Source organism: Sinocyclocheilus grahami, unplaced genomic scaffold (genome assembly GCF_001515645.1).
Source record: "Sinocyclocheilus grahami isolate Dianchi unplaced genomic scaffold, SAMN03320097.WGS_v1.1 scaffold872.1, whole genome shotgun sequence".
NCBI lineage: Eukaryota > Metazoa > Chordata > Actinopteri > Cypriniformes > Cyprinidae > Sinocyclocheilus > Sinocyclocheilus grahami.
In genome coordinates this window covers 317,687-328,169 of record NW_015506051.1, presented here as the reverse complement: position 1 = coordinate 328,169, position 10,483 = coordinate 317,687, and the positions used below count along the sequence as shown (strand labels likewise).

Here is a 10,483-nt window from a genome sequence, read left to right as displayed (position 1 = left end):
GTGTGTGTGTGAGAGAGTGAGTGTGTGTGTGTGTGAGAGAGAGAGTGTGTGTGTGTGAGTGTGTGAGAGAGAGAGTGTGTGTGAGAGAGAGTGTGTGTGTGTGTGTGTGAGTGTGTGTGTGTGTGTGTGTGTGTGAGAGAGAGAGAGAGTGAGAGTGTGTGTGTGTGTGTGTTAGGGCTGGGCGATATAGCTAAAAAATGTATTACGATATAATGTTTCATATCGTTCAGTATCGATAATTATTGAATTTTTTTTAATAACTTTTCTTAAACAGAGAGCAGTAGAATTTTTTTTTTTATTTAACCACTGTATTTTTAATTTACTCAATTTATTAAGACAAACAACAACTTTTAGTCTTAAACAAAATAACAAATAAAACAAAATAACAAAATAAAATTTAAACAAATATCTCCTTTCTTATATATTATATGGAGATTATATAAGTGTTAAGGAAACATTTGGCCTGTTTCTTTAGGCCACAGGAGGGCGCGATGAGCAAAATAATGCACATCATTAAAATTGTTGAAATAACGACTGTCTATAAAAAAGTGCATACCGTCTAAACTAATATGTATAAATCAAATATAATTTTGTAAATTGCATAAACAATTATGAATAAAACAGCATAATGTATTTATGCATAGCTTAATACAAATAGCCACACACACACACTCACACACTGTTCTCCGCTGGTAAAGTTTATTATTATCGTGCCGACCCTTCTACCTACCGAGGGAATTTACAGTAATTTTACTCGTCGCTGTTTGTATCCCCCCCAGCGCTAACAACAGCGACCGAATCGAGGCACTCAGTGAACTTTACCAGGCTATCACAGAGCAACAGACAACACACCCGGACGGATTTCTCATCACTGCTGGGGACTTCAATCACGCAGATTTAAATTATTTTCTACCAAAACTTCATCAGCACATAGACTTTCCCACAAAGGTCAACAATACATTGGACTTGGCATACACAAACAGCAAAGGAGCATACAAAGCCTCCCCCTCCCCCACCTTGGACTCTCTGACCGCATCACCATCAAGCTCAGACCTGCGTACAGACCGAAGGTGAAAGTCACCAGACCAACCAAGAAGGAGGTACGTGTGTGGCCAGAGGGGGCCCAGTCTGCCCTTAAAGATTATTGCTTTGACACAACAGACTGGGACACCTTTAAAGAAGCAGTAACTTACAACAACCACACAGACATAGAGGAATATACTGAAGCTGTTACTGCTTACATCTCAAAGTGCACTGATGACGTCACACACAGGAAAATCATCACTGTTCGGGCTAACCATAAACCATGGCTGACAGGAGAAGTGCACAAGCTTCTGAAGGCTCGGGACGCAGCTTTTAGAGCTGGTGACACTGCAGGCCTAGCAACAGCAAGAGCCAACTTGCAATACAGCAATAAAATATCTGGACATTTCAGCAACACCAGAGACACACAACGTCTCTGGCAAGGCATCCAAACTCTAACAAACTATAAAGCCCTACCACGGACCTGTGACAGTGACATATCTCTGATTAACTGCCTCAATTAATTCTTTGGCTGATTTGAGACCCAAAACAACACACAGGCACAGAAGATCCTACCTTTCCCACACGAGCAGGCTGTGTGTCTGACCCCAGGCACCGTGAAAAAGACTCTCCTGAGGATCAACCCACGCAAGGCAGCCGGACCAGACAACATACCTGGTCGGGTTCTAAAGGATTGTGCTGAAGAACTCAAGGATGTACTAACTGACATTTTTAACATCTCGCTGAGTCAAACAGTCGTCCTCAAGTGTTTCAAGGCCACCACAATAATTCCAGTCCCAAAGAAGCCGCACCCATCCAGCCACAACCAGCCCATTGCACTGACCCCCATCATTATGAAGTGCTTTGAGCGACTGGTCATGCAGCACATAAAATCCATTCTTCCTCCCTCCCACGACCCGTTCCAATTTGCATACAGAACCAACAGGTCCATGGAAGATGCCATCTCAGCTGCTCTCCATCCAGCCCTTACACACCTGGACTCCAAAGACTCCTATGTGCGAATGCTATTCTTGGATTTTAGTTCAGCATTTAACACAATCATCCCACAGCAGCTAATAAACAAACTGAGACACTTGGGACTCAACTCCCCTCTCTGTAACTGGGTGTTGGACTTCCTATCAAAGAGATCACAAAATGTACGGGTCGGCGGAAAAACATCTAAGACCATCACGCTAAACACAGGGGCACCACAAGGGTGCGTACTCAGCCCGCTGCTCTTCACCCTGTTGACCCACGATTGTGTACCCAGTCACAGTACCAACCACATCATCAAGTTTGCGGACGACACGACTGTAGTGGGCCTCATAACCAACAACAATGAGGCCAACTACAGGAGGGAAGTGAGCCGACTGGTCCAGTGGTGTAACGACAACAATCTCTTCCTCAATGTGGGGAAGACAAAATAACTTGTCATCGACTTCAGAAGAAGACCTCCACAGCACCCCCCACTAACCATCAATGGTGCTGTAGTGGAGAGGGTGAGCAGCACCAAGTTCCTAGGGGTGCATATCTCTGAGGACCTCTCCTGGACGACAAACACCACATCGCTGGCCAAGAAGGCTCAGTCACACCTCTACTTCCTCTGAAAACTAAGGAAAGCATGAGTCCCACCTCCCATCATGTGTTCCTTCTACCGGGGCACCATTGAAAGCATCCTCACCAGCTGCATCACAGTGTGGTTCGGATGCAGCACTGCATCCTGTTGAAAGACTCTGCAACGCATAGTGAATGCAGCCAGCAAGACCATCGGTGTCCCTCTGCCCTCCCTTATGGACATCTTCCACACCCGCCTCACTAGCAGAGCCATCAGCATCACTTCAGGGAGAATGTACTGGAGGCTCCAGACTCGCTCCACAAGGCTTTCAAACAGCTTCGTCCATCAGGCTGTCAGGAAGCTGAACTCTGTCCATTACCTCCCCCCCTCTTCCACCTACTCCTGAACTTCAAAAAATCTACAGTTCACCCCACATTTCTTTCATTGCACACAGGACACTTCATACTCTCTGCACTAATGCCATGCTGCTGCTATCTGTCTTGTAGCTTACAAATGCCTTTATACTCAGAACTTCAAAATGTTTACATATTTTGGATGTATATTTGCACTTTACAAATTGTTTACATATATTTGGACGTATATTTATACATTAACAAAGTTCAGTGTTTACATTTACTCATGTATATTCATTCAGAAAGTTCTACAAGATTTATTTACTCGGTCTATATATATATATCTGTTTAGTACAAGTACACTATTGCTACCTTCATACAAACTCTGTTTTATATTGCACTGACTGTGAATACTGTATTATTATATTATTTTATACAAACTTCTATAGTGCATTGACAATGTAAACACTTGATGAGAGAGAAGAGAAACGATATTTCGATTCCTCTGCATGTCTGCACATATGGTGGCATTGACAAATAAAAACCTTGAACCTTGAACTAAAGCCCCGATCACACGATCGCATGTAAAACATATGAGACGCAGTGGAATTGAATAAAACCCCCACAAATTCTCCAGACATGTTTTCTAAAAGTTGAACCTCCTTTATCTTTACATGGCTTTCTATTCATCTCTTGTGCGAGACGCGAGTGTTCAGTCGTAGTTGTGCGTCTCAAGAATGCGCCGAATATGCGTTCTGTGTGAATGGCTTGGTTTCGGTTTTAACCAAAACAATCTTCTCTGCATTGAGCTTCTGTATTTCTCTAATATTTTGAATGAAAAATGCAGCAGCGGCGCATCTTGCGGGTTCAACTGGATATAGACTAACAAAAACATTAAAATGCAACAACGACACTTACATCATCATCACCGTATCTCGTGCGCCGTTGATAAGGCTGCTTGACGGACACCTAAAACTCAAATACACATTTTTTTTGCATTCGAATTCGAATATTATTTTTAATTCAACTAATATTCCTTTTTTGATTCCCAGTCTCCTCACCGCAGGCAGGCACGGCACTCATTTGAGCATGTGTTTGTGTGTTCTGTTGGCTCTCTGCTTGTCACTCATTATGTGCCTTTAAATGAAAAAAGTGTGAAACTATCGTGCAACATTTTTTTGTCATCATCGTTATCGATGATGGTGTACCGTCGATAAATATCGATACCGTTTTATCGCCCAGGCCTAGTGTGTGTGTGTGTGTGTGTGTGTGTGTTCTGGCCAGTTTAACTCAGATGTGCTTCTAGATGTTTGTCAGCAGACAGACTCACATGAACTCCAGCTAGAACTGCAAAACACTCGAATCAACAGCAGATGTGCAGAATCCCTGCACTCTTTGAGTTCTTACTAGCATAACACTATTGACTTGATATTTGACAGGACAGCAGCAGAGAGTCTGACCAATCACAATGAAGCAGAGCTGCAGCGACGGTGTGAAGAGAGACAACAGGAGATCGATCACATGCAGCAGGTGCTGGAGACCAAGATCCAGATACTGCAGGAGGTACAACAGACACACACGCACACACACACACACACACACACACACACACACACATATACAGTACATGAGTGTGGTGATGATGGTGATGAACTCTCCGTGTGGCAGGAGGCTCAGTTAGCGCGGGACGAGGCCGAGTGCAGGGCCAGCATGACTGAATCTCACTCGCAGCATCCCTCTGTCACCATGGAAACGGTCCCCAAGGAGACATCAGGAGACACGAGCACATGGCCTGATGAAGATGCAGACAGAAGGAAGTGAGACGATCAGTCCATCTTGCTGAACACTCACACACACACACACACTCACATGAGTGGTATTGATTGTGTTGTGTGTGTGTGTGTGTTGTGCAGGATCGAGCAGCTGAGCGCGGTGCTGTGCTGTAAGGAGCAGGTGATCAGAGAGTTGACTGAGGAGAGGACAGACCTGAGACAAAGAGTGAGACACATGGAGGAGCAGCTGGAGCAGCTGTCTGCCTCTCTGCTGCAGAAAGAGAGAGACGTGCAGGTCTGTCTGCACACACACACACACACACACAAACAGACAGACAGACAGACACACACACACACACACACAGACAGACAGACAGACACACACACACACACACACACACAGAGAGATTTGTTTTTATGGTTTATGGGGACTCTCCATAGGCGTAATGGTTTTTATACTGTATAGACCATATATTCTATTGCCCTTTACCAACCCTACCCCTAAACCTACCCCTCACAGGAGACTTTCTGCATTTTTAGATTTTCAAAAAAACTCATTCTGAATTATTTATAAGCCTTTTGAATTACGGGGACACTGAAAATGTCCTCATAAATCACCTTCTCGTTGTAATACCTATGTCATACCCATGTTATTATACAAATTTGTGTCCTCATAAACCACATAAGCATGCACACACACACACACACACACACACACACATATACACACACACACACACACACACACACACACACAGGTCTGTCTGCACTCATCAACACACCAAACTCAGTATCAGCTGATCGGACATCTGTCTTTGTGCGTTTGACGTCATGTGCGCCATGTTTTGGAAAACTCGTTTAAATGGAAAAACACTATGAAATCCAGTTTAGACCCATAGATGTATAGAAATTGTTTATTATAATTGTGTGGTTGTAATGAGTCTTTCTTTGTGTAGTTTTATCAGGAGGAGTTGGGCCGTGAAAGGCTCCGTGTGCAACAAGAGATGCAGGTACGTGTGATTCTCAGTTTCTCTGGTGCTCTTATGGTCAGTGATGAATGTGTGACGCTTAATTTCAGGCTGATGAGGTGAAGAGAGACTAATAAGAGTGTGAAATAGTTTGTTGATCAGATTGGAACAGAAGCGTCATCTGTGTCACAAGTCTTTTTTCCATTTAAAAAATAACAGATGTGTGACGTTGTTCCCCCCCCTTGGTTTAACCACAGTGGCCGTGTTTGTGTCATGAACCACAACACATTTTATGTTATACGGATGATCATGGAAATCTAAATGTCTTGGCTCAGGCTCTGAGCTCCTTGAGCTAAATCTGATCTCTAGAGCACATTTAAAGGAACATGGACATATAGAAACTTTCTGCACGTTCCTCCTCCATAGAATTAGAACTGAATTCCAAATGTAATGAAGCTGAATCCACTGGATTGACACTGGATGTAGGGCTGCCACACACACACACACACACACACATACACACACACACACACACACACACACACACACACACAGGTCTGTCTGCACTCATCAACACACCAAACTCAGTATCAGCTGATCGGACATCTGTCTTTGTGCGTTTGACGTCATGTGCGCCATGTTTTGGAAAACTCGTTTAAATGGAAAAACACTATGAAATCCAGTTTAGACCCATAGATGTATAGAAATTGTTTATTATAATTGTGTGGTTGTAATGAGTCTTTCTTTGTGTAGTTTTATCAGGAGGAGTTGGGCCGTGAAAGGCTCCGTGTGCAACAAGAGATGCAGGTACGTGTGATTCTCAGTTTCTCTGGTGCTCTTATGGTCAGTGATGAATGTGTGACGCTTAATTTCAGGCTGATGAGGTGAAGAGAGACTAATAAGAGTGTGAAATAGTTTGTTGATCAGATTGGAACAGAAGCGTCATCTGTGTCACAAGTCTTTTTTCCATTTAAAAAATAACAGATGTGTGACGTTGTTCCCCCCCCTTGGTTTAACCACAGTGGCCGTGTTTGTGTCATGAACCACAACACATTTTATGTTATACGGATGATCATGGAAATCTAAATGTCTTGGCTCAGGCTCTGAGCTCCTTGAGCTAAATCTGATCTCTAGAGCACATTTAAAGGAACATGGACATATAGAAACTTTCTGCACGTTCTTAAAAAAAAAAAAGGTTGGGGGCGTGTCCCCCCCCCCCCCCCCGGTCGTCCATTTTCATTTTTGAGTGATTACTTCTGTGCATTAGTATTGCAAAACCACCAGTTTTTTATTGTTATTTTACTTGGTTTAACCACAGTGGCCGTGTTTGTGTCATGAACCACAACACATTTTATGTTATACGGATGATCATGGAAATCTAAATGTCTTGGCTCAGGCTCTGAGCTCCTTGAGCTAAATCTGATCTCTAGAGCACATTTAAAGGAACATGGACATATAGAAACTTTCTGCACGTTCCTCCTCCATAGAATTAGAACTGAATTCCAAATGTAATGAAGCTGAATCCACTGGATTGACACTGGATGTAGGGCTGCACAATTAATCAAAATTAAATCGCAAAGGCGATAAATCGCGATTAGGCAGAAGGTGCGATTTTCATGGGTATCTTTCAGTGAAGCAGGGTTCTGTGATCAGCAGTAAATCTCCATCTGAAGGCCAGAGAAACTCCAAATACACCTCGTAGAAGAAACCCAGGCAATCCCTATAGCACTAGCTGAATAAACAGAAGATTTTACTGCTTTCATTAATTTAACGTGACTAATAAACACACGACTACACTCACACACACACACACACACACACACACACACACTCACTCACTCACTCACTCACTCACTCACTCACTCACTCACTCATACATACACTCTCTCTCTCTCTCACACACACGCACTCTCTCACACACGCACACACACATTCTCGCACACAAGGCAGAAGGTGCGATTTTCATGGGTATCTTTCAGTGAAGCAGGGTTCTGTGATCAGCAGTAAATCTCCATCTGAAGGCCAGAGAAACTCCAAATACACCTCGTAGAAGAAACCCAGGCAATCCCTATAGCACTAGCTGAATAAACAGAAGATTTTACTGCTTTCATTAATTTAACGTGACTAATAAACACACGACTACGACAATGTATGGTTTATCTGAGTTCGTCTTATTATAAATGTTATTATAATAAAGTATATAATAATGCAATGCTTTTATCACTGCTTAGAATACTATGAAATAAATTGCGTGCCTTATTCTGTGTAAGAAGCCACATCATCTCACAGAAGGATTTACTTCAAACACTCGACTGACGTTATAAAGTAAGTTTGGAGGAAAAACGTTATTAAATGTGGTATTTTCACGTGCTTTCAGATGGAGCAGCATTTACTTCACAGAGCCGTAGTTCACTGACAAGCTACGCAAACTGCTGTCCTTATCGCAGAATGATTTCTTCGATTTGATTATCGCGCGATTAAATTATCTGCGATTATGAACGCCATTTTGCATAGCTTGACACACTCTCGCACACACACACACTCACTCACTCACTCATACATACACTCTCTCTCTCATACACACACGCACACACACACACACTCACTCTCTCACACACACGCACGCACGCACACTCACTCACACGCACACTCACTCACTCACACACTCTCTCTCTCTCATACACACACGCACACACTCACACACACGCACTCTGCCACATCATCTCACAGAAGGATTTACTTCAAACACTCGACTGACGTTATAAAGTAAGTTTGGAGGAAAAACGTTATTAAATGTGGTATTTTCACGTGCTTTCAGATGAAGCAGCATTTACTTCACAGAGCCGTAGTTCACTGACAAGCTACGCAAACTGCTGTCCTTATCGCAGAATGATTTCTTCGATTTCATTATCGCGCGATTAAATTATCTGCGATTATGAACGCCATTTTGCATAGCTTGTCAGTGAACTACAGCTCTGTGAAGTAAATGCTGCTTCATCTGAAAGCAGGTGATGGAGATTTACTACTAATCACAGAACTGGCTTTACTGACGAGATGTGCATGACAATCGCATTCGATTAATCGTGCAGCCCTAACAGGTTTTGTTTTATTTTGTCTCATGAATCAGATTATGATTACTTTAAGTGATTTTACGGCATTGTTTTGAAAAATCTTTGATGTCTTCTGTAGCCATCAGGACAGTCTTTGAAAATCACAATCGTTGTTCCCGTGGTAACGGGACAGGTGCACTGTGGGAATAATAGAGGCAGACATCTAAAATACAAATAGGACTGAACTATTGAATGCTGTTTTTAGTTCTGTTTGTCCTGACATAATGTGTTTTACCTGAGATCACAGCACACTGAAACACAATTACATATTAAATAGCATGAGTCACAAACAGACGATACACTCCCTCCTCAGAGAATCAGAAGTCAGGGTTTCATGTGGTCTGTGTGTCTCAGAAACACGAGCAAACAGGGAGACTTCAGATGTGGTCACTATTGTGTGTGTGATGAACCCATGTTTTGTTCCTCAAATAGATCAGGATCACCACAGTCTAAATGTGTGTTTGCATAAACAACAACTGCAGCAAAGCAAACGCACACAATCACACGAGAGCAAAGTCACACAGAAACACAAGATCAGAGCCGCTGGAACCTGTTGAGTGAGAATGAAACCCTCAGGGTGAAAATACACACACACACACACACACACACACACACACACACACACACTCACACACACACGCACTCTCTCTCACTCACTCACACACGCACTCTCTCTCACACACACACGCACGCACGCACTCAGACCTCAAAATCTATATTAGTGAACACACCAGTGATTTCTGGATTAATTTTAAGGGTTATTTCATCCAAAAATATCAATTCTGTCATCATTTACTCATCTTTCTGTGGAACACAAAAGAAGATATTGTGAGAAATGTCTCAGTGTTATTTGTCCATATAATGAATATCAATGGGCTCCAATGTTGTTTGGTTCCCACTACTAATCACAGAACTGGCTTTACTGACGAGATGTGCATGACAATCGCATTCGATTAATCGTGCAGCCCTAACAGGTTTTGTTTTATTTTGTCTCATGAATCAGATTATGATTACTTTAAGTGATTTTACTGCATTGTTTTGAAAAATCTTTGATGTCTTCTGTAGCCATCAGGACAGTCTTTGAAAATCACAATCGTTGTTCCCGTGGTAACGGGACAGGTGCACTGTGGGAATAATAGAGGCAGACATCTAAAATACAAATAGGACTGAACTATTGAATGCTGTTTTTAGTTCTGTTTGTCCTGACATAATGTGTTTTACCTGAGATCACAGCACACTGAAACACAATTACATATTAAATAGCATGAGTCACAAACAGACGATACACTCCCTCCTCAGAGAATCAGACGTCAGGGTTTCATGTGGTCTGTGTGTCTCAGAAACACGAGCAAACAGGGAGACTTCAGATGTGGTCACTATTGTGTGTGTGATGAACCCATGTTTTGTTCCTCAAATAGATCAGGATCACCACAGTCTAAATGTGTGTTTGCATAAACAACAACTGCAGCAAAGCAAACGCACACAATCACACGAGAGCAAAGTCACACAGAAACACAAGATCAGAGCCGCTGGAACCTGTTGAGTGAGAATGAAACCCTCAGGGTGAAAATACACACACACACACACACACACACACACTCACACACACACTCACTTACACACACACACACGCACTCTCTCTCACACACACACTCACTCACACACACACACATACTCACTCACACACACACACACACTCACA

The 10,483-nt window shown here is 42.7% G+C and overlaps 1 protein-coding gene across 2 annotated transcripts in view; it reads left to right on the top strand.

The window, feature by feature from the left end:
* LOC107563397 (myomegalin-like) overlaps positions 1-10,483 on the top strand; it is a 70,035-nt gene that overhangs the window by 10,221 nt on the left and 49,331 nt on the right. For both annotated transcript variants that reach the window (XM_016248265.1, XM_016248266.1), the window contains 5 exons: positions 4,371-4,494; positions 4,600-4,748; positions 4,845-4,998; positions 5,660-5,713; positions 6,425-6,478. In XM_016248265.1, coding sequence (XP_016103751.1) covers positions 4,371-4,494; positions 4,600-4,748; positions 4,845-4,998; positions 5,660-5,713; positions 6,425-6,478 — 535 coding nt within the window. The remainder of the gene's footprint in view (positions 1-4,370; positions 4,495-4,599; positions 4,749-4,844; positions 4,999-5,659; positions 5,714-6,424; positions 6,479-10,483) is intronic.